This window comes from Thalassophryne amazonica, chromosome 9 (assembly GCF_902500255.1).
Source record: "Thalassophryne amazonica chromosome 9, fThaAma1.1, whole genome shotgun sequence".
In the NCBI taxonomy this organism is placed as follows: domain Eukaryota; kingdom Metazoa; phylum Chordata; class Actinopteri; order Batrachoidiformes; family Batrachoididae; genus Thalassophryne; species Thalassophryne amazonica.
Window position 1 is genome coordinate 1,863,534 of NC_047111.1, and position 25,291 is coordinate 1,888,824.

Sequence of the window (25,291 nt, forward strand, 5' to 3'; positions counted from 1 at the left end):
TAAAAACTCAAAGCAGCAAACACACGGAGTCCGCCATTGTTTATGTTTGTGTCGCATATAAAACATCACGAAAGTTTGCTCTGCTGACCCCGCCCACGTTGAGGAGGTTCTATTTGTAGTAGAAAAGGACACACCTGGAATTGAGCAGAGTTGAGTAGTGCTGGTTCTGTGTAGTAGAAAAGTGACTTAAATGGAACCAAACTGCACTCTAAACGCAATGCAAAACAAAGAGGATGAATTAATTAATGTCATGTGACATACAAATCAATCAAATGACAAGAATCCACTCAGCCGTTATATAAATCATTTTCTGTTATGTTAACTCTAATCCTTTGAGTCTGGTCTGCTTGAGGTTTCTTCCTCAGGGGGGTTGGTAAGGTTAGAACTTACTTGTGTCAAGCACCTCGAGGCAACTTTGTTGTGATTTGGTGCTATATAAAATTAAATACATTGAAAATAAATTATGAGCTGTGTATTTTCCCAATAATCGTGCATTAAGTGGACCAAAAAGATGAAGGTACCAACAGCTGCTACACTGTTAGCATACAACATTAAATAAGACGAGTTTGACTCTGTGAATAGCACAGCAGAAATATCTTAGATGATCCTTCAGGAGGTTTCACTGCAACAGGACAGAATATTCCAGGTGTTTGTAATAAAATACTACAAACAAACAGACACAACAACATGACAGTGAGCGAACACCGAGGTGCCAACACAGTCAGGCTCAGCTTAGCAGCTGTCATTCAAAATTACACCTAACTTAATGGCTTAAAACATCTTCAAGTAACAAGACCACATCTACGTTTTGCAGATGATGTGGTCCTGTTGGCTTCATCAGCCTGTGACCTCCAACACTCACTGGATCTGTTCACAGCCGAGTGTGAAGCGGCTGAGATAAGGATCAGCACCTCTAAATCTGAGGCTGTGGTTCTCAGCAGGAAACCCATGGACTGACTACTCCGGGTTGGGAATGAGGTCTTGCCCCAACTGAAGGAGTTCAAGTACCTCGGGGTCTTGTTCACGAGTGAGGGGACGATGGAGCGTGAGATTGGTCAGGGAATCAGGCCAGGGGCGGTGTTGCATTCACTCTACAGTACTGTTGTGAAGAAAAGCAAAGGCAAAGCTCTCGACCTACTGGTCAGTCTTCATTCCTACTCTCACCTATGGTTGTGAGGGTTGGGTCATGACCAAATGAACTAGATCACGGGTACGAGCAGCCGAAATGGGCTTCCTCAGGAGGGTGGCTGGTGTCTCCCTTAGAGATAGGGTGAGAAGTTCGGTCATCCGTGGGGAGCTCAGAGTAGAGCTGCTGCTCCTTCATGCTGAAAGGAGCCAGCTGAGGTGGTTCCGGCATCTGGTAAGGATGCCTCCTGGGCGCCTCCCTAGGGAGGTGTTCCACATCCATCTGGGAGGAGACCCCGGGGAAGACCCAGGACTAGGTCAATCAATCAATCAATGTTATTTATATAGCGCCAAATCACAACAAACAGTTGCCCCAAGGCGCTTTATATTGTAAGGCAAGGCCATACAATAATTACGTAAAAACCCCAACGGTCAAAACGACCCCCTGTGAGCAAGCACTTGGCGACAGTGGGAAGGAAAAACTCCCTTTTAACAGGAAGAAACCTCCAGCAGAACCAGGCTCAGGGAGGGGCAGTCTTCTGCTGGGACTGGTTGGGGCTGAGGGAGAGAACCAGGAAAAAGACATGCTGTGGAGGGGAGCAGAGATCAATCACTAATTAAATGCAGAGTGGTGCATACAGAGCAAAAAGAAAAAGAAACAGTGCATCATGGGAACCCCCCAGCAGTCTAAGTCTATAGCAGCATAACTAAGGGATGGTTCAGGGTCACCTGATCCAGCCCTAACTATAAGCTTTAGCAAAAAGGAAAGTTTTAAGCCTAATCTTAAAAGTAGAGAGGGTGTCTGTCTCCCTGATCTGAATTGGGAGCTGGTTCCACAGGAGAGGAGCCTGAAAGCTGAAGGCTCTGCCTCCCATTCTACTCTTACAAACCCTAGGAACTACAAGTAAGCCTACAGTCTGAGAGCGAAGCGCTCTATTGGGGTGATATGGTACTATGAGGTCCCTAAGATAAGATTTCTAATTTTAGAGATATTGCGCAAATGAGATAAGCACCTTGGGGCAACTGTTTGTTGTGATTTGGCGCTATATAAATAAAATTGATTGAAATTGATTGAAATGCAAAAAAGCAGTCCTACATATTTGTTTAATATGCGCATTGAATGACATATCCTGATCAAAAATGACTCCAAGATTTCTCACAGTATTACTAGAGGTCAGGGTAATGCCATCCAGAGTAAGGATCTGGTTAGACACCATGTTTCTAAGATTTGTGGGGCCAAGTACAATAACTTCAGTTTTATCTGAGTTTAAAAGCAGGAAATTAGAGGTCATCCATGTCTTTATGTCTGTAAGACAATCCTGCAGTTTAGCTAATTGGTGTGTGTCCTCTGGCTTCATGGATAGATAAAGCTGGGTATCATCTGCGTAACAATGAAAATTTAAGCAATGCCGTCTAATAATACTGCCTAAGGGAAGCATGTATAAAGTGAATAAAATTGGTCCTAGCACAGAACCTTGTGGAACTCCATAATTAACCTTAGTCTGTGAAGAAGATTCCCCATTTACATGAACAAATTGTAATCTATTAGATAAATATGATTCAAACCACCGCAGTGCAGTGCCTTTAATACCTATGATGAATTCTGAAACCTGACTGAAACTCTTCAAATAGTCCATTCCTCTGCAGATGATCAGTTAGCTGTTTTACAACTACCCTTTCAAGAATTTTTGAGAGAAAAGGAAGGTTGGAGATTGGCCTATAATTAGCCAAGATAGCTGGGTCAAGTGATGGCTTTTTAAGTAATGGTTTAATTACTGCCACCTTAAAAGCCTGTGGTACATAGCCAACTAATAAAGACAGATTGATCATATTTAAGATCGAAGCATTAAATAATGGTAGGGCTTCCTTGAGCAGCCTGGTAGGAATGGGGTCTAATAGACATGTTGATGGTTTGGATGAAGTAACTAATGAAAATAACTCAGACAGAACAATCGGAGAGAAAGAGTCTAACCAAATACCGGCATCACTGAAAGCAGCCAAAGATAACGATACGTCTTTGGGATGGTTATGAGTAAATTTTTCTCTAATAGTTAAAATTTTATTAGCAAAGAAAGTCATAAAGTCATTACTAGTTAAAGTTAAAGGAATACTCGGCTCAATAGAGCTCTGACTCTTTGTCAGCCTGGCTACAGTGCTGAAAAGAAACCTGGGGTTCTTATTTTCTTCAATTAGTGATGAGTAGTAAGATGTCCTAGCTTTACGGAGGGCTTTTTTATAGAGCAACAGACTTTTTCCATGCTAAGTGAAGATCTTCTAAATTAGTGAGACGCCATTTCCTCTCCAGCTTACGGGTTATCTGCTTTAAGCTGCGAGTTTGTGAGTTATACCACGGAGTCAGGCACTTCTGATTTAAAGCTCTCTTTTTCAGAGGAGCTACAGCATCCAAAGTTGCCTTCAATGAGGATGTAAAACTATTGAAGAGATACTCTATCTCACTTACAGAGTTTAGGTAGCTACTCTGCACTGTGTTGGTATATGGCATTAGAGAACATAAAGAAGGAATCATATCCTTAAACCTAGTTACAGCGCTTTCTGAAAGACTTCTAGTGTAATGAAACTTATTCCCCACTGCTGGGTAGTCCATCAGAGTAAATGTTATTAAGAAATGATCAGACAGAAGGAAGTTTTCAGGGAATACTGTTAAATCTTCAATTTCCATACCATAAGTCAGAACAAGATCTAAGATATGATTAAAGTGGTGGGTGGACTCATTTACATTTTGAGCAAAGCCAATCGAGTCTAATAATAGATTAAATGCAGTGTTGAGGCTGTCATTCTCAGCATCTGTGTGGATGTTAAAATTGCCCACTATAATTATCTTATCTGAGCTAAGCACTAAGTCAGACAAAAGGTCTGAAAATTCACAGAGAAACTCACAGTAACGACCAGGTGGACGATAGATAAATAAAACTGGTTTTTGGGACTTCCAATTTGGATGGACAAGACTAAAAGTCAAGCTTTCAAATGAATTAAAGCTCTGTCTGGATTTTTGATTAATTAATAAGCTGGAATGGAAGATTGCTGCTAATCCTCCGCCCCGGCCCGTGCTACGAGCGTTCTGGCAGTTAGTGTGACTCGGGGGTGTTGACTCATTTAAACTAACATATTCATCCTGCTGTAACCAGGTTTCTGTAAGGCAGACTAAATCAATATGTTGATCAATTATTATATCATTTACTAACAGGGACTTAGAAGAGAGAGACCTAATGTTTGATAGACCACATTTAACTGTTTTAGTCTGTGGTGCAGCGAAGGTGCTATATTATTTTTTCTTTTTGAATTTTTATGCTTAAATAGATTTTTACTGGTTGTTGGTGGTCTGGGAGCAGGCACCGTCTCTACGGGGATGGGGTAATGAGGGGATGGCAGGGGGAGAGAAGCTGCAGAGAGGTGTGTAAGACTACAACTATGCTTCCTGGTCCCAACCCTGGATAGTCACAGTTTGGAGGATTTAAGAAAATTGGCCAGATTTCTAGAAATGAGAGCTGCTCCATCCAAAGTGGGATGGATGCCGTCTCTCCTAACAAGACCAGGTTTTCCCCAGAAGCTTTGCCAATTATCTATGAAGCCCACCTCATTTTTTGGACACCACCCAGACAGCCAGCAATTCAAGGTGAACATGCGGCTAAACATGTCACTCCCGGTCCGACTGGGGAGGGGCCCAGAGAAAACTACAGAGTCCGACATTGTTTTTGCAAAGTTACACACCGATTCAATGTTAATTTTAGTGACCTCCAACTGGCGTAACCGGGAGTCATTACTGCCGACGTGAATTACAATCTTACCAAATTTACGCTTTGCCTTAGCCAGCAGTTTCAAATTTCCTTCTATGTCACCTGCGCTGGCCCCCGGAAGACAATTGACTATGGTTGCTGGTGTCGCTAACTTCACATTTCTCAAAACAGAGTCGCCAATAACCAGAGTTTGATCCTCGGCGGGTGTGTCGTCGAGTGGGGAAAAACGGTTAGAAATGTGAACGGGTTGGAGGTGTACACGGGGCTTCTGTTTAGGACTACGCTTCCTCCTCACAGTCACCCAGTCGGCCTGCTTTCCCGGCTGCTCGGGATCTGCCAGAGGGAAACTAACGGCGGCTAAGCTACCTTGGTCTGCACCGACTACAGGGGCCTGGCTAGCTGTAGAATTTTCTAGGTGGAGAGATTATATTGCCACACTGGCCTGGGAACGCCTCGGGATCCCCCAGTCAGAGGTGGTCAATGTGGCCTGGGAAAGGGAAGTCTGGGGTCCCCTGTTGGAGCTGTTGCCCCTGCGACCCGAACCTGGAAAAGCGGTTGAAGATGAGTGATCTTAAAGTAAGACATTCGTTAAAATAAATCAATCAATCACCAGGCTTCAATGTTGTCGGCTGATCGCCCTTCGCAATTGTCTTTGTTTTTCTTTTTTGGCTGATCTGAAAAATGATCCAATCTCTGGGTGAAAAATCGGTATCAATTAATCAATCAATCAATCAACTTTATTAATCCCACAAGGGGCAATTTCATTCGAGCAGTCCGTTTAAGAAAAAATAAAATAAATACAATAACAATATAAACAACAACAATAAAACTAATAAAAAACCAAATAAAACAGTCTTAAGAAGTTAAAATGAATAGCGTAAATAAATAAATAAAAACATAGCAGACCTATGGAGCATTTAAAAGTCGAATCGCTGAAGGTATAAACAACTTTAAAAACCGGTTGGTTCTACACATTGGGGACGCATAACGGCATCCTAAAGGAAGCAGAGAAAACTCTCCTAAGACAACACAACCTAACATGGACATGATGGTTTCAGCCTTCCGGAGGATCTGTTGATTACAAAAAGAGTGTAAGTCTCTTTGTTTCACTCCGATAATCTTTGAACAGATTTTAACAGTGTTGTTCAGGCTGTTTGTGTCTTTCACTGAGAGGCTGTGAAACCAGCAGATAAATGAAAAACACTAAAGACTCTCAATAAAAGACTGATAAAAATGACAAAGGATCGCAGGTCTGACAGAAAAAGAGTTCTGTTTACAGAGAAGATAAATTCTCTGCCGTCCTCACTTCACAATGGCGTCTGTGTTCACATCAGACTTCAGCTTGTCATCAAAAATAGTCCCCAAATACTTATATGATGTGACAAGTTCCACTGTTTCATTGTGTATAATCTTCTCCTTGGCCACATCCCTGCTACGTCTGAAGTCAATGATCATTTCTTTAGTTTTGGACACATTTAAATCCAAGAAGTTATCACACCAACAAATAAAATCTGATAAAACAGCTCGGTGGTCTGATTCTGAACCGTGAAGAAGAGACAACAGTACCGTGTCATCAGAAAATTTAACCAAATAACTGTTGTCTTGAGAACTCCTACAGCTGTCTGTATAGATGATAAAAAGGAGGGGTGAAAGAGCGCACCCTTGTGGTGAGCCTGTGGACAACACGACAGAGTCCGAGAAGCAGCCATTTACAAAGACCCTCTGCTCTCGGTCAGATAAAAAATTAAAAATCCATAAAACAAGCTGGTGAGGCAGGTGGAAGGTATCAGAACCAAACTCTGGGTTTTGTGATCTGTGACACTGCTCCACCTCACCTGTCATCTCTGCAGATCCACACCTGCTGCTACTCTTTAAAATAACACAAATGCTCTTTAAAGAGTAACTATGTTATTATTCAAAAGAGCTAATGGTAAACATGTACACAAAGTTCAGTCAGTAAGACAGTCGCACAGGTAGAAGAAGCTCCGTCCCTACGGTGTGTCATTTCAAAGCATTTGCCATTTCATCACTAGTCAAATTCATATTTTTGTCTCTTATCTTTACAATTAATATTTATTGGCTGTCTTTTTTCCTGACTGACATGCAGATATGAACGAATGAATCTACCAGACTTAAAAATGTACAAACTGCTGAGGGTACATGATGACAATCCAGAAATCATCTCATCGGAATCAACAAACACCAACAACTTATTACCAATTATATAACGGCTGAGTGGATCCTTGTCATTTGATTGGTAGCTTCTATGTCACATAACATGGATTATTCATCCCATTTGTGCTGTGTTGCATTTAGTGTACAATTTGCTTTCATTTACTGTGCAAATTTGGTTCCACACATTTTGTACCACTGCATGCTGTGACCACCACTGCCTAGTGGGGGCTGCATTTAGCTAAACCAGGCAGAGTTCATTTTGCTGGCGGACAACGATTTCAACAAGCTAATTGATGTTGCTAATTCTGCTAACACACACACATCAAATCATTTGCTGCGCTGTAAGCTGTCTGGGGGCATGGAGAGCTGTTAGGATGAAAAGCTGATGTGATGTTTTTGCTGGACTGAGAAACTACCATTTTGCCAAGTTGACTGAAAACAGTTTTGGACTCCTATCTAAAGTTTGTGTTGGACTGTTAAGCACCAGTGACAAACACCAAAATGTAAGTCCCTTTTCTGTTGTTTATGAATGAATGAAATATCAAATGACAAGGGTCTATTTTAGCCATTATATAAAACAAAGAAATCATAAACGTTATTTGTATACTCATACGCTGCCATCACACTGTGAACACTAAATGTTTCACTTAAAAATGGAAAGCAAACTAATCAGAAACTAATCTTTGGCTAAAAAACAAAAATAAAAACATTTGTCAGTCTTTCTCTTTGGAAACCTGCTGTGTGTGAACAGGCAGGAGCGCTCTGAACGCTGACAGCACACAACAGCGTTTGGGCTGTATGCCTCGTTTGTGCATCACACCTCGCTGTGGCGGGAGTTGGGTATGACTGAACTTTGACTGCAGCACGCTGACAAAGCAGCGGTGCGCACAGTTATGGCTTTTGCCACTTTGCTCGGTGCAGCGCCCCTGTGCAGAGCACACCGTTGAAAATAATGGGTTTATTAGGATTTGCAGCGCATTGCGCGTCTGGTGGGAAATACCCAAAAGGGACGCAGGCATTCAGCTTGGTGTATGTAAACCTTCGACTCACTGGATATCTGACAGGACAAGAAAAACATCTGACATCTGTCATTTCTGAAATAACTTAAATAATAAATAACATCGACATTGTAACTGCACACACGTTTGATCAAATGGACACCAGGCAGGTTTACCTGTGAGAATCATTTGAGAAGGCAAAGGAATGAACTCCTGCAGAGTGGCCCTTCAGGTCGAACGCTCGCACCACCTCTCTGAAGTCTCCCCCCTTCCCAAAGCAGACCTCCCACACCTTCACATCAGGGGTGAAACCGCAAGAAGCAACAAACCTGAAAGCACAGAAGAAAAATGACCTACATTAAGACATGTTCACAGACAGCAAGCGAAGGACGAGGACTCTTCCGCCGTTCTGACATTCGACAGCCAGTGAAGGACGCAGTCTTCTGTCATTTGGAGATATGACTGACCTGCCACATGGCGAGATGGCGGCATATGAGTTGGTCATTTGGTTGGTGTTGATGGAGGCCAGCAGCTCTCCTTTCAGGTCCCAGATGTGGATGGTGGTATCTGTGGAAGCGCTCATGATGAACTTCCCTGCAAAAAGTAAAGTCATCTCTCAGTCTGAACACCAGAAGAAAATGGTAAATGGACTGCATTTATATCGCACTTTTCATTCTGCATCAGAGCTCAAAGTGCTTTACACATCAAATGCCTCATATTCACCCCGATGTCAGGCTGCTGCCATACAAGGCGCTCAGTACACACCAGGAGCAATAGGGGATTAAAGACCTTGCCCAAGGACCCTTAGTGATTTTGCAATCAGGCTGGAATGTAAACCAATGATCCTCTGGTCTGAAGCCCAATGCTTAACCACTAGACCATCACCTCACCTAACAGAGACAATACCAGTAAAAGTGCTTAGGCTTCTCCTTTATCCAGCAGAGTACGGTAAGGGTACATCCTACCGGGAAGAGATATGCAGTCCTCTACAGCAGGTACGCAGCAGGACATCCTACCAAGAAGAGATATGCAGTCCTCTACAGCGGGTACGCAGCAGTACGTCCTACCGGGAAGAGATACGCAATCCTCTACAGCGGGTACGCAGCAGGACATCCTACCAGGAAGAGATTCGCAATCCTCTACAGCGGGTACGCAGCAGTACGTCCTACCGGGAAGAGCTATGCAGTCCTCTACAGCGGGTACGCAGCAGGACATCTTACCAGGAAGAGCTATGCAATCCTCTACAGCGGGTACGCAGCAGGACATCCTACCAGGAAGCGATATGCAGTCCTCTACAGAGGGTACGCAGCAGGACATCCTACCAGGAAGAGATATGCAGTCCTCTACAGCGGATACGCAGCAGTACGTCCTACCGGGAAGAGATATGCAGTCCTCTACAGCTGGGACGCAGCAGGACATCCTACCGGGAACAGATATCCCGGCTTGCCTCTACTGGTGGTTGGCTCTCACTGCGGTATTGTATCACTTCCTGTTCCGGAGCACAGCGGTGTTTTGCTGTATCTGTTAGCTGTTTAATCTGCGCAGTTATATTGATCTAGATAACTAGATAAGATTTGTTTCACAGTGTAATCTTCACGTGCCTTAACTAAAGCACTCCCTCTGCTGAATCACCTCTAAATTATTTACACATTATTCACTTTGTGTGTTTTTAGGAATCCGCGAGCTTAGCACAGCTATTAGCTCTTAGCCAGTTTAGCATGGTGGCTTCTCCTGTCTCTCCTGCACTTTTCTGCGCTGGGTGTGAAATGTTTAGTTATTCCTCGGCCTCCTTTAGAAGTAACGGTACTTGTAATAAGTGTAGCTTATTCGTAGCTTTGGAGGCCAGGCTGGGCGAATTGGAGACTCGGCTCCGCACCTTGGAAAATCCTACAGCTAGCCAGGCCCCTGTAGTTGGTGCGGACCAAGGTAGCTTTGCCGCCGTTAGCTGTCCCCCAGCAGATCCCGAGCAGCCAGGAAAGCAGGCCGGCTGGGTGACTGTGAGGAGGAAGCATAGTCCTAAACAGAAGCCCTCTGTACACCACCAACCCGTTCACATCTCTAACCGTTTTTCCCCACTCGGCGACACACCCGCCAAGGAACAAACTCTGGTTATTGGCAACTCTGTTTTGAGAAATGTGAACTTAGTGACACCAACAACCATAGTCAATTGTCTTCCGGGAGCCAGAGCAGGCGACATTGAAGGAAATTTGAAACTGCTGGCTAAGGCTAAGCGTAAATTTGGTAAGACTGTAATTCACGTCGGCAGTAATGACACCCGGTTACGCCAATCGGAGGTCACTAAAATTAACATTGAATCGGTGTGTAACTTTGCAAAAACAATGACGGACTCTGTAGTTTTCTCTGGGCCCCTCCCCAATCGGACCGGGAGTGACATGTTTAGCTGCATGTTCTCCTTGAATTGCTGGCTGTCTGAGTGGTGTCCAAAAAAATGAGGTGGGCTTCATAGATAATTGGCAAAGCTTCTGGGGAAAACCTGGTCTTGTTAGGAGAGACGGCATCCATCCCACTTTGGATGGAGCAGCTCTCATTTCTAGAAATCTGGCCAATTTTATTAAACCCTCCAAACCGTGACTATCCAGGGTTGGGACCAGGAAGCAGAGTTGTAGTCTTACACACCTCTCTGCAGCTTCTCTCCCCCTGCCATCCCCCCAATACCCCATCCCCGTAGAGACGGTGCCTGCTCCCAGACCAATAACAACCAGTAAAAATCTATTTAAGCATAAAAATTCAAAAAGAAAAAATAATATAGCACCTTCAACTGCAGCACAGACTAAAACAGTTAAATGTGGTCTATTAAACATTAGGTCTCTCTCTTCTAAGTCCCTGTTAGTAAATGATATAATAATTGATCAACATGTTGATTTATTCTGCCTTACAGAAACCTGGTTACAGCAGGATGAATATGTTAGTTTAAATGAGTCAACACCGCCGAGTCACACTAAATGCTCGTAGCACGGGCCGAGGCGGAGGATTAGCAGCAATCTTCCATTCCAGCTTAGTCTTGTCCATCCAAATTGGAAGTCCCAAAAACCAGTTTTATTTGTTGTTATCTATCGTCCACCTGGACGTTATTGTGAGTTTTTCTGTGAATTTTCAGACCTGTTATCTGACTTAGTGCTTAGCTCAGATAAGATAATTATAGTGGGCGATTTTAACATCCACATAGATGCTGAGAATGACAGCCTCAACACTGCATTTAATCTATTATTAGACTCGATTGGCTTCGCTCAAAATGTAAATGAGTCCACCCAGCACTTTAACCATACTTTAGATCTTGCTCTTACTTATGGCATGGAAATTGAAGACTTAACAGTATTCCCTGAAAACCCCCTTCTGTCTGATCATTTCTTAATAACATTTACATGTTATTAAGTTTAATGGACTACCCAGCAGTAGAAGTCTTTCTGAAAGCGCTGTAACTAGGTTTAAGGATATCAATCAATCAATCAATCAACTTTTTTCTTATATAGCGCCAAATCACAACAAACAGTTGCCCCAAGGCGCTCCATATTGCAAGGCAAGGCCATACAATAACTATGAAAAACCCCAACGGTCAAAACGACCCCCTATGAGCAAGCACTTGGCCACAGTGGGAAGGAAAAACTCCCTTTTAACAGGAAGAAACCTCCAGCAGAACCAGGCTCAGGGAGGGGCAGTCTTCTGCTGAGACTGGTTGGGGCTGAGGGAAAGAACCAGGAAAAAGACATGCTGAGAAGGGGGGCAGAGATCGATCACTAATGATTAAATGCAGAGTGATGCATACGGAGCAAAAAAAAGAAAGAAACAGTGCATCATGGGAACCCCCCCACAGTCTACATCTAAAGCAACATAACCAAGGGATGGTCCAGGGTCACCCGATCCAGCCCTAACTATAAGCCTTAGCGAAAAGGAAAGTTTTAAGCCTAATCTTAAAAGTAGAGAGGGTATCTGTCTCCCTGATCTGAATTGGGAGCTGGTTCCACAGGAGAGGAGCCTGAAAGCTGAAGGCTCTGCCTCCCATTCTACTCTTACAAACCCTAGGAACTACAAGTAAGCCCGCAGTCTGAGAGCGAAGCGCTCTAATGGGGTAATATGGTACTACGAGGTCCCTAAGATAGGATGGGACCTGATTATTCAAAACCTTATAAGTAAGAAGAAGAATTTTAAATTCTATTCTAGAATTAACAGGAAGCCAATGAAGAGAGGCCAACATGGGTGAGATATGCTCTCTCCTGCTAGTCCCCGTCAGTACTCTAGCTGCAGCATTCTGAACCAACTGAAGGCTTTTTAGGGAACTTTTAGGACAACCTGATAATAATGAATTACAATAGTCCAGCCTAGAGGAAATAAATGCATGAATTAGTTTTTCAGCATCACTCTGAGACAAGACCTTTCTGATTTTAGAGATATTGCGTAAATGCAAAAAGGCAGTCCTACATATTTGTTTAATATGCGCTTTGAATGACATATCCTGATCAAAAATAACTCCAAGATTTCTCACAGTATTACTAGAGATCAGGGAAATGCCATCCAGAGTAACGATCTGGTTAGACACCATGCTTCTAAGATTTGTGGGGCCAAGTACAATAACTTCAGTTTTATCTGAGTTTAAAAGCAGGAAATTAGAGGTCATCCATGTCTTTATGTCTGTAAGACAATCCTGCAGTTTAGCTAATTGGTGTGTATCCTCTGGCTTCATGGATAGATAAAGCTGGGTATCATCTGCGTAACAATGAAAATTTAAGCAATACCGTCTAATAATACTGCCCAAGGGAAGCATGTATAAAGTGAATAAAATTGGTCCTAGCACAGAACCTTGTGGAACTCCATAATTAACTTTAGTCTGTGAAGAAGATTCCCCATTTACATGAACAAACTGTAATCTATTAGACAAATATGATTCAAACCACCGCAGCGCAGTGCCTTTAATACCTATGACATGCTCTAATCTCTGTAATAAAATTTTATGGTCAACAGTATCAAAAGCAGCACTGAGGTCCAACAGAACAAGCACAGAGATAAGTCCACTGTCCGAAGCCATAAGAAGATCATTTGTAACCTTCACTAATGCTGTTTCTGTACTATGATGAATTCTAAAACCTGACTGAAACTCTTCAAATAGACCATTCCTCTGCAGGTGATCAGTTAGCTGTTTTACAACTACCCTCTCAAGAATCTTTGAGAGAAAAGGAAGGTTGGAGATTGGCCTATAATTAGCTAAGATAGCTGGGTCAAGTGATGGCTTTTTAAGTAATGGTTTAATTACTGCCACCTTAAAGGCCTGTGGTACATAACCAACTAACAAAGATAGATTGATCATATTTAAGATTGAAGCATTAAATAATGGTAGGACTTCCTTGAGCAGCCTGGCAGGAATGGGGTCTAATAAGCATGTTGATGGTTTGGATGAAGTAACTAATGAAAATAACTCAGACAGAACAATCGGAGAGAAAGAGTCTAACCAAATACCGGCATCACTGAAAGCAGCCAAAGATAACGATACATCTTTGGGATGGTTATGAGTAATTTTTTCTCTAATAGTCAAAATTTTGTTAGCAAAGAAAGTCATGAAGTCATCACTAGTTAAAGTTAATGGAATACTCAGCTCAATAGAGCTCTGACTCTGTCAGCCTGGCTACAGTGCTGAAAAGAAACCTGGGGTTGTTCTTATTTTCTTCAATTAGTGATGAGTAGAAAGATGTCCTAGCTTCACGGAGGGCTTTTTTATAGAGCAACAAACTCTTTTTCCAGGCTAAGTGAAGATCTTCTAAATTAGTGAGACGCCATTTCCTCTCCAACTTACGGGTTATCTGCTTTAAGCTACGAGTTTGTGAGTTATACCACGGAGTCAGACACTTCTGATTTAAAGCTCTCTTTTTCAGAGGAGCTACAGCATCCAAAGTTGTCTTCAATGAGGATGTAAAACTATTGACGAGATACTCTAGCTCCCTTACAGAGTTTAGGTAGCTACTCTGCTCTGTGTTGGTATATGACATTAGAGAACATAAAGAAGGAATCATATCCTTAAACCTAGTTACAGCGCTTTCTGAAAGACTTCTAGTGTAATGAAACTTATTCCCCACTGCAGGGTAGTCCATCAGGATAAATGTAAATGTTATTAAAAAATGATCAGACAGAAGGGAGTTTTCAGGGAATACTGTTAAGTCCTCTATTTCCATACCATAAGTCAGAACAAGATCCAAAATATGATTAAAGTGGTGGGTGGATATGATTCCTTCTTTGTTATGTTCTTCAATGTCATATACCAACACAGTGCAGAGTAGCTAGCTAATCTCTGTGAGTGAGACAGATTATCTCGTCAATAGTTTTTAAACTCAGATAAAACTGAAGTTATTGTACTTGGCCCCACAAATCTTAGAAACATGGTGTCTAACCAGATCCTTACTGTGGATGGCATTACCCTGACCTCTAGTAATACTGTGAGAAATCTTGGAGTCATTTTTGATCAGGATATGTCATTCAAAGCGCATATTAAACAAATATGTAGGACTGCTTTTTTGCATTTACGCAATATCTCTAAAATCAGAAAGGTCTTGTCTCAGAGTGATGCTGAAAAACTAATTCATGCATTTATTTCCTCTAGGCTGGACTATTGTAATTCATTATTATCAGGTTGTCCTAAAAGTTCCCTAAAAAGCCTTCAGTTAATTCAAAATGCTGCAGCTAGAGTGCTGACGGGGACTAGAAGGAGAGAGCATATCTCACCCATATTGGCCTCTCTTCATTGGCTTCCTGTTAATTCTAGAATAGAATTTAAAATTCTTCTTCTTACTTATAAGGTTTTGAATAATCAGGTCCCATCTTATCTTAGGGACCTCGTAGTACCATATCACCCCAATAGAGCGCTTCGCTCTCAGACTGCAGGCTTACTTGTAGTTCCTAGGGTTTGTAAGAGTAGAATGGGAGGCAGAGCCTTCAGCTTTCAGGCTCCTCTCCTGTGGAACCAGCTCCCAATTCAGATCAGGGAGACAGACACCCTCTCTACTTTTAAGATTAGGCTTAAAACTTTCCTTTTTGCTAAAGCTTATAGTTAGGGCTGGATCAGGTGACCCTGAACCATCCCTTAGTTATGCTGCTATAGACGTAGACTGCTGGGGGGTTCCCATGATGCACTGTTTCTTTCTCTTTTTGCTCTGTATGCACCACTCTGCATTTAATCATTAGTGATCGATCTCTGCTCCCCTCCACAGCATGTCTTTTTCCTGGTTCTCTCCCTCAGCCCCAACCAGTCCCAGCAGAAGACTGCCCCTCCCTGAGCCTGGTTCTGCTGGAGGTTTCTTCCTGTTAAAAGGGAGTTTTTCCTTCCCACTGTAGCCAAGTGCTTGCTCACAGGGGGTCGTCTTGACCGTTGGGGTTTTACATCATTATTGTATGGCCTTGCCTTACAATATAAAGCGCCTTGGGGCAACTGTTTGTTGTGATTTGGCGCTATATAAAAAAAAAATTGATTGATTGAAATTGAATAGTTTTACATCCTCATTGAGCACAACTTTGGAGCTGTAGTTCCTCTGAAAAAGAGAGCCTTAAATCAGAAGTGCCTGACTCTGTGGTATAACCCACAAACTCGCAGTTTAAAGCAGATAACCCGTAAGATGGAGAGGAAATGGCGTCTCACTAGTTTAGAAGATCTTAATTTAGCCTGGAAAAAGAGTCTGTTGCTCTATAAAAAAGCCCTCTGTAAAGCTAGGATATCCTACTACTCATCACTAACTGAAGAAAATAAGAACAACCCCAGGTTTCTTTTCAGCACTACAGCAGGCTGACAAAGAGTCAGAGCTCTATTCATGACTTTCTTTGCAAACAAAATTTTAACTGTTAGAGAAAAAATTATTCATAACCATCCCAAAGATGTATCGTTATCTTCGGCTGCTTTCAGTAATGCTGATATTTGGTTAGACTCTTTCTCTCCAATTGTTCTGTCTGAGGTATTTTCATTAGTTACTTCCTCCAAACCATCAACATGTCTATTAGACCCCATTCCTACCAGGCTGCTCAAGGAAGCCCTACCATTAATTAATGCTTCGGTCTTCAATATGATCAATCTATCTTTATTAGTTGGCTATGTACCACAAGCTTTTAAGGTGGCAGTAATTAAACCATTACTTAAAAAGCCATCACTTGACCCAGCTATCTTAGCTAATTATAGGCCAATCGCCAACCTTCCTTTTCTCTCAAAAATTCTTGAAAGGGTAGTTGTAAAACAGCTAACTGATCATCTGCAGAGGAATGGTCTATTTGAAGAGTTTCAGTCAGGTTTCAGAATTCATCATAGTACAGAAACAGCATTAGTGAAGGTTACAAATGATCTTCTTATGGCCTCAGACAGTGGACTCATCTCTGTGCTTGTCCTGTTAGACCTCAGTGCTGCTTTTGATACTGTTGACCATAAAATGTTATTACAGAGATTAGAGCATGCCATAGGTATTAAAGGCACTGCGGTGGTTTGAATCATATTTATCTAATAGATTACAATTTGTTCATGTAAATGGGGAGTCTTCTTCACAGACTAAGGTTAATTATGGAGTTCCACAAGGTTCTGTGCTAGGACCAATTTTATTCACTTTATACATGCTTCCCTTAGGCAGTATTATTAGAAAGCATTGCTTAAATTTTCATTGTTACGCAGATGATACCCAGCTTTATCTATTCATGAAGCCAGAGGACACACACCAATTAGCTAAACTGCAGGATTGTCTTACAGACATAAAGACATGGATGACCTCTAATTTCCTGCTTTTAAACTCAGATAAAACTGAAGTTATTGTACTTGGCCCCACAAATCTTAGAAACATGGTGCCTAACCAGATCCTTACTCTGGATGGCATTACCCTGACCTCTAGTAATACTGTGAGAAATCTTGGAGTCATTTTTGATCAGGATATGTCATTCAATGTGCATATTAAACAAATATGTAGGACTGCTTTTTTGCATTTACGCAATATCTCTAAAATCAGAAAGGTCTTGTCTCAGAGTGATGCTGAAAAACTAATTCATGCATTTATTTCCTCTAGGCTGGACTATTGTAATTCATTATTATCAGGTTGTCCTAAAAGTTCCCTAAAAAGCCTTCAGTTAATTCAAAATGCTGCAGCTAGAGTACTGACGGGGACTAGAAGGAGAGAGCATATCTCACCCATATTGGCCTCTCTTCATTGGCTTCCTGTTAATTCCAGAATAGAATTTAAAATTCTTCTTCTTACTTATAAGGTTTTGAATAATCAGGTCCCATCTTATCTTAGGGACCTCATAGTACCATATCACCCCAATAGAGCGCTTCGCTCTCAGACTGCAGGCTTACTTGTAGTTCCTAGGGTTTGTAAGAGTAGAATGGGAGGCAGAGCCTTCAGCTTTCAGGCTCCTCTCCTGTGGAACCAGCTCCCAATTCAGATCAGGGAGACAGACACCCTCCCTACTTTTAAGATTAGGCTTAAAACTTTCCTTTTTGCTAAAGCTTATAGTTAGGGCTGGATCAGGTGACCCTGAACCATCCCTTAGTTATGCTGCTATAGACTTAGACTGCTGGGGGGTTCCCATGATGCACTGAGTGTTTCTTTCTCTTTTTGCTCTGTATGCACCACTCTGCATTTAATCATTAGTGATTGATCTCTGCTCCCCTCCACAGCATGTCTTTTTCCTGGTTCTCTCCCTCAGCCCCAACCAGTCCCAGCAGAAGACTGCCCCTCCCTGAGCCTGGTTCTGCTGGAGGTTTCTTCTTGTTAAAAGGGAGTTTTTCCTTCCCACTGTCGCCAAGTGCTTGCTCACAGGGGGTCGTTTTGACCGTTGGGGTTTTTCTGTAATTACTGTATGGCTTTTGCCTTACAATATAAAGCGCCTTGGGGCAACTGTTTGTTGTGATTTGGCGCTATATAAATAAAATTGATTTGACATACAGTCCTCTACAGCCGGTACGCAGCAGCACGTCCTACCAGGAACAGATACGCAGTCCTCTACAGCCGGTACGCAGCAGCATGTCCTACCAGGAAGAGATATGCAGTCCTCTACAGCCGGTACGCAGCAGTACGTCCTACAAGGAAGAGATATGCAGTCCTCTACAGCCGGTACGCAGCAGTACATCCTACCAGGAACAGATATACAGGCTTCTACAGCCGGTACGCAGCAGTACGTCCTACCAGGAAGAGATACAGTCCTCTACAGCCAGTACGCAGCAGTACGTCCTACCGGGAACAGATATACAGCCCTCTACAGCCGGTACGCAGCAGTATGTCCTACCAGGAAGAGATATGCAGTCCTCTACAGCCGGTACACAACAGTACGTCCTACCAGTAAGAGATATACGAGGTCTATTAGAAAAGTATCCGACCTTATTATTTTTTTCATAAACCATATGGATTTGAATCACGTGTGATTGCGTCAGACAAGCTTGAACCCTCATGCGCATGCGTGAGTTTTTCCCCGCCTGTCGGTTGCGTCATTCGCCTGTGAGCAGGCTTTGAGTGAGGAGTGGTCCAGCTCCTCTGCGGATTTTCATTGTCAGAAAATGGCGGAATGATTTGGGCTTTTTTTCCCATCAGAATTTTTTCAGAAACTGTTAGAGACAGGCACCTGGAAACCATTCGAAAAATTTATCTGGCTTTTGGTGAAAATTTTACGGGCTTCACAGAGAATAAGGACTGTTACTACAGCTTTAAGGACAGCTTTAAGGACACCTTTAAGGACGCTCGGCGCGCCGCGCTCCGTGCCGACATCGAGAGCCACAAACCACCGGATCATTTCTAAACGGATGGCTCTGTGGAGCCGGGACCGTCGTGTGCACTTTGTCTGGTTATCACAAGAGCTGGACATCAGCCATTTTCCGGCAGATTTCACTTTTAACAAGAGATTTTGTCATGGAAAGCCGCGCGGAGGCTTTGCACGTCACGATGGGATTCGCTACTGGAGCGAGACAAAACCACCTCCGTTTTTTTTCCTCACAGGACAGCTTTGAGATGGCGTTCAGACAGCTGTTGGTGGTTTTTCCATTGAGTGATTATCTGAGAAATTGTGGATGTGCCTGGACATGCCAGAACATGTCCCGTGAGGCTTCATCACGGCGTTGCTGTGCGCCATGGGGCACCTCCGCACGTCTGTCTCAATGTGCTGAAAAAGTGCTGATGTCCACGTCTTTTCACAATTCCTGTGCTAGTCAGACGACGTCCCGGATAAAACACAGCGTCCAGTTTGGAAATGAACAACACATTCCACTGTTACAGGAGTTTTTGTCATGGAAAGAGGAGCGGAGGCTTCGCGCATCGCGGCGGTGCCGCATGGCGCACAGCAACTCTGTGATGAAGCCTCATGGGACATGTTCTTGTGATAACCAGAGAGCCTCACGGGACATGTTCTTGTGACAACCAGAGAAAGTGCACACGACGGTCTCGGCTCCACAGAGCCATCCGTTTAGAAATGATCCGGTGGTTTGTGGCTCTCGATGGCGGCACGGAGCGCGGCATGCCGAGCGTGCTTAAAGATGTCCTTAAAGCTGTAGTAACACTTTATTCTCTGTGAAGCCTGTAAAATTTTCACCGAAAGCCAAATAAATTTTTCTAATGGTTTCCAGCTGCCTGTCTCTAACAGTTTCTGAAAAAGTCTGATGGAAAAAAAGCCCAAATCATTCCGCCATTTCCTGACAATGAAAATCCGCCGAGGGGGCTGGACCACTCCGCACAGTGACACAATGCTGTGGAATAGGTTGTGCAATGTTGACAACTGGTTCATAAAATTAAGGTGTGCCAGAAGTTTTGAACATTTAAAAGTTTTCTTTGCGCCCTGGCACGCAGACTCCAGTTAGACCTGACCCCAGCCTCACACCATCCAGGGGCAGGGCCTCGATGACAAGGACTTGGGTCCCTGGGTTGCAGTCTTCTGTACGCCACATTTCCTGCACCTGCCTGTTGGATGCGGATTCAGCGCTGGGCTCTTCTTCCCTCTTTGCCAGGGCTGGGTATCGATTCACATTTCAAGAATCAATTCAATTCTGATTAAGATTCAGAACTGATTATTTCAATTCAATATCAATTTGGGTTAGTGTTATCAAAGCCATTTTTTGACCTGTCACCTGATTGTCTATTTGGGCAACATATTAATACTAGTATTATAACTGACATTTGACAGCAAATTAATGAAGTATTGGCAGTTAATAATGATGGCTATGAGACTGATGGTATGGACCAATATTTTACAAACATGCAGTAAAGCAGAACTACTTAACAGATCAAGGGCAGCCAAAAGGGGGCACCAGAGGTCTGGTTCAATGCTCCTGACACACATACATTTGACTGACATTTTTAAATGGCTTTGACAGAGGCTGATGAATAAATTGTGGATGAGCTGTTTCTACATCAGAAGCAGCAGATCATTTCTTTAATCAATGTAGAGAAATGATTATTTTCACATCCTCAGAAACAGCATCATGGCCCAACTGCAGCATATTTTTTTTTTCCAAACATGCTGTTATGGTGAGAAGTGCATATATATCTTTCTAAAACAATCTTTGGATGTATGAATCGATCTGTGGGAATTAAAATGAGGGTTGATTTAAAATCAGCAAATCAATCTTTTCAACCAAGCACTACTCTTCTCTACTGAGGGAATCCTGGTTAGTTTATTTTCCTCTGCTTAGTAATATGCTTAAATTCAGCAGGTCGTCTTGCCTGATCTGAGCTCATAGCCGAAAGGTGGTGGTATGTTTTGCACATGGCCCCCGAGGAGGTCGTGGCACTCTCAGGAGGGCAGTGCGGCAGGGGTATGTCCACTCTGTCCAAGAACCTGAAAAACTATCCTGACACAAATGAAAGCTGCAATATCACAGATTTCTGCATACCTTAACTCAAGTGCAAAAACCCCATTAAAATAAACTCCACCACGCTTTTGCTGATTAAACTTTGATAACTCCACAGCATGTCTTTTTCCTGGTTCTCTCCCTCAGCCCCAACCAGTCCCAGCAGAAGACTGCCCCTCCCTGAGCCTGGTTCTGCTGGAGGTTTCTTCCTGTTAAAAGGGAGTTTTTCCTTCCCACTGTAGCCAAGTGCTTGCTCACAGGGGGTCGTTTTGACCGTTGGGGTTTTACATAATTATTGTATGGCCTTGCCTTACAATATAAAGCGCCTTGGGGCAACTGTTTGTTGTGATTTGGCGCTATATAAAAAAAATTGATTGATTGATTGATTGATAACTCGGTTAATGGAATTACAAGACCACTTAACATATTTTCTGGAGTACAACCCCTGGCAAAAATGATGGAATCACCGGCCTCGGAGGATGTTCATTCAGTTGTTTAATTTTGTAGAAAAAAAGCAGATCACAGACATGACACAAAACTAAAGTCATTTCAAATGGCAACTTTCTGGCTTTAAGAAACACTATAAGAAATCAGGAAAAATAATTGTGGCAGTCAGTAACGGTTACTTTTTTAGACCAAGCAGATGGAAAAAAATATGGAATCACTCAATTCTGAGGAAAAAATTATGGAATCATGAAAAACAAAAGAACGCTCCAACACATCACTAGTATTTTGTTGCAACACCTCTGGCTTTTAGAACAGCTTGCAGTCTCTGAGGCATGGACTTAATGAGTGACAAACAGTACTCTTCATCAATCTGGCTCCAACTTTCTCTGATTGCTGTTGCCAGATCAGCTTTGCAGGTTGGAGCCTTGTCATGGACCATTTTCTTCAACTTCCACAAAAGATTTCCAGTTGGATTAAGATCCGGACTATTTGCAGGCCATGACACTGACCCTATGTGTCTTTTTGCAAGGAATGTTTTCACAGTTTTTGCTCTATGGCAAGATGCATTATCATCTTGAAAAATGATTTCATCATCCCCAAACATCCTTTCAATTGATGGGATAAGAAAAGTGTCCAAAATATCAACATAAACTTGTGCATTTATTGATGATGTAATGACAGCCATCTCCCCAGTGCCTTTACCTGACATGCAGCCCCATATCATCAATGACTGTGGAAATTTACATGTTCTCTTCAGGCAGTCATCTTTATAAATCTCATTGGAACGGCACCAAACAAAAGTTCCAGCATCATCACCTTGCCCAATGCAGATTCGAGATTCATCACTGAATATGACTTTCATCCGGTCATCCACAGTCCACGATTGCTTTTCCTTAGCCCATTGTAACCTTGTTTTTTTCTGTTTAGGTGTTAATGATGGCTTTCGTTTAGCTTTTCTGTATGTAAATCCCATTTCCTTTAGGTGGTTTCTTACAGTTCGGTCAGAGACGTTGACTCCAGTTTCCTCCCATTCGTTCCTCATTTGTTTTGTTGTGCATTTTCGATTTTTGAGACATATTGCTTTAAGTTTTCTGTCTTGACACTTTGATGTCTTCCTTGGTCTACCGGTATGTTTGCCTTTAACAACCTTCCCATGTTGTTTGTATTTGGTCCAGAGTTTAGACACAGCTGACTGTGAACAACCAACATCTTTTGCAACACTGTGTGATGATTTACCCTCTTAAGAATTTGATAATCCTCTCCTTTGTTTCAATTGACATCTCTCATGTTGGAGCCATGATTCATGTCAGTCCACTTGGTGCAACAGCTCTCCAAGGTGTGATCACTCCTTTTTAGATGCAAACTAACGAGCAGATCTGATTTGATGCAGGTGTTAGTTTTGGGGATGAAAATTTACACGGTGATTCCATAATTTATTCCTCATAATTGAGTGAGTCCATATTTTTTCCCTCTGCTTGGTCTAAAAAAGTAACCGTTACTGACCGCCACAATTTTTTTCCTGATTTCTTATAGTGTTTCGTAAAGCCAGAAAGTTGCCATTTGAAATGACTTTAGTTTTGTGTCATGTCTGTGATCTGCTTTTTTTCTACAAAATTAAACAACTGAATGAACATCCTCCGAGGCCGGTGATTCCATAATTATTGCCAGGGGTTGTATAAGTCGGACCTTTTTTCTGTTTTATCATCTCATTAATTTGGGATTTTTGTGCACTCTTATGTAATTTTTATTGTTAAATTGTTTGTCATTGTGTTTTCACGGCAGCTCGTAGACTATCTTACTGAGAATAATCTCTTTGAGCCACTGCAGTCTGCTTTTAGAAAATATCATTCCACAGAGACGGCTCTCACTAAAGTGGTGAATGATCTTCTGCTTACAATGGATTCTGACACCACTACGGTTCTGTTGCTGTTAGATCTCAGTGCTGTGTTTGATACAGTGGATCATCATATTCTAGTTGATAGGCTGGAAAATCATTTTGGGATTACTGGGAGTGCCCTTGCATGGCTGATGTCATACTTGACCAGTCGTTCTCACTGTGTTTTGTACAGTAACACTACCTCTAACCTTAGTGACATGAAATTTGGGGTTCCACAGGGGTCCATCTTAGGCCCCAGCTTTTCTCCCTTTATATAGCACCCCTTGGGCACATATTGCAGTTTTGGGATTAGCTTTCACTGCTATGCAGATGATACTCAGTTATATATGCCAATAACTGCTGGTAATCTCGTTCATATAAAATCCTTACCAGATTGCCTTGCAGCAGTGAGAAGTTGGATGTCTAGAAACTTCCTACTTTTAAACTCTGATAAGACTGAAATGATGGTTCTTGATCCAGTGAGACATCGGCATCAATTTGACCAGTTAACGCTCAGCCTAGGCTCGTGTGTCATACATCACACTGACAAAGTAAGGAATCTTGGGGTAATTTTTGATCGTATGTTGTCCTTTGACCTTCACATTAGAAATATTACTAGGACTGCGTTCTTCCACCTGCAAAATATAGTGAAGATTCGTCCCATCCTGTCTATGGCTGATGCTGAGACCCTGATCCATGCATTTATCTCTTCTAGATTGGACTACTGCAATGTTCTATTTTCTGGTTTACTGCAGTCCAGCATTAGGGCTCTCCAATTGGTTCAAAATGCTGCAGCCAGACTTTTGACACGAAGCAGAAAGTTCGACCACATTACACCCATTTTGGCGTCTCTTCACTGGCTTCCTGTCCCAGTCAGATCAAAGTTTAAGGTTCTGCTATTAACCTATAAAACTGTTCATGGACTGGCACCTCCCTACCTAGCTGACCTAATTAAACCCTACGTACCGGCCCGGGCTTTGAGTTCTCAGGGTGCAGGACTACTTTGTGTCCCTAAGGTGAATAAGAAGTCTGTGGGTCACAGAGCTTTCTCTTATCGTGCCCCTCTTCTGTGGAATGATCTCCCGGCATCAATAAAACAGTCAGATTCTGTAAAGACTTTCAAGTCCAGACTTAAGACGCACTTATTTTCCCTTTTGTATGGCTAGCATACTGCCATAGAATGTTTCTACGCTTTTTAATCTTTTAATTCATTTCATTAGTAAACAGAGCGGGCTGCAGCCTCAACTTTACCTAAATTCTGGGTCTTTTAGTGAAGTTTAGGGTTAGTGGCCGGCGATCGCCTTTAATGCTGACAAATTATATTGTATTTGTTGTCTTTCTGATGGCTGATTCTGTTTTTTTCTCTCTGAGGTGCAGCTCCATCCAGAGATGGGTGTGGCATCTGTTTCTGAAACTCTCCTGTTCTGTACACCAGCATGGACTCCCAAAATTTCCTGTATAATTTCCTGTATTATCTATTGTGTCTGTATCATGGCCCAAGCAGAGGGTCACCCCTTTGAGTCTGGTCTGCTTGAGGTTTCTTCATCAGAAGGAGTTTTTTCTTACCACTGTCTCCTGTGTGCGCTTGCTCTGGGGGTTGGTAAGGTTAGACCTTTCTTGTATGAAGCGCCTTGAATAGGGATGGGTATTGATAAGATTTTAATCGATAGATGCCATTATCAATTCTGCTTATCGGTCCGATTCCAATGTGATTCATCTATAATACTCAAGACAGCAAAAGTTACCCCGAACACTGTAGGCATTTGGAAAACTAAAGGGGTGGGGTGTCTTGGGGGTATACCCCCCCACAGGGAAATTTTGAGAATCTAAGTGCCCTGTGGTGCATTCTTTGGTCTAAATTTGGGCCTGAAACAGCTGTTAAATTTCTCTTGTGATCTCGTGCAGTTTGGCACAACATGTGGCTTTTGAATGTTGTCATCCTGTAGGAGCATGTACACAACAACAAAACAGTTTACAAATATATGAAAACTTTAGTTAACTTTATTTAGTAGTTTTTGATTGGGCTCAGAGATTAGTCAATTAAAAATCATCACTCTCAACTAACATGTTATAAATAACTTCATAACTGCTTTCAGACTAGTAGGTAAAGAGATAT

The 25,291-nt window shown here is 42.4% G+C and overlaps 1 protein-coding gene across 2 annotated transcripts in view; it reads right to left on the reverse strand.

Annotated features, from left to right (window-relative positions):
• Nucleotides 1-25,291, reverse strand: part of tbl2 (transducin beta like 2) — an 81,529-nt gene that overhangs the window by 9,056 nt on the left and 47,182 nt on the right. For both annotated transcript variants that reach the window (XM_034177484.1, XM_034177482.1), the window contains exons 5-6: nucleotides 8,521-8,647; nucleotides 8,230-8,382 (exon numbers count right to left, since the gene is read on the reverse strand). In XM_034177484.1, coding sequence (XP_034033375.1) covers nucleotides 8,230-8,382; nucleotides 8,521-8,647 — 280 coding nt within the window. The remainder of the gene's footprint in view (nucleotides 1-8,229; nucleotides 8,383-8,520; nucleotides 8,648-25,291) is intronic.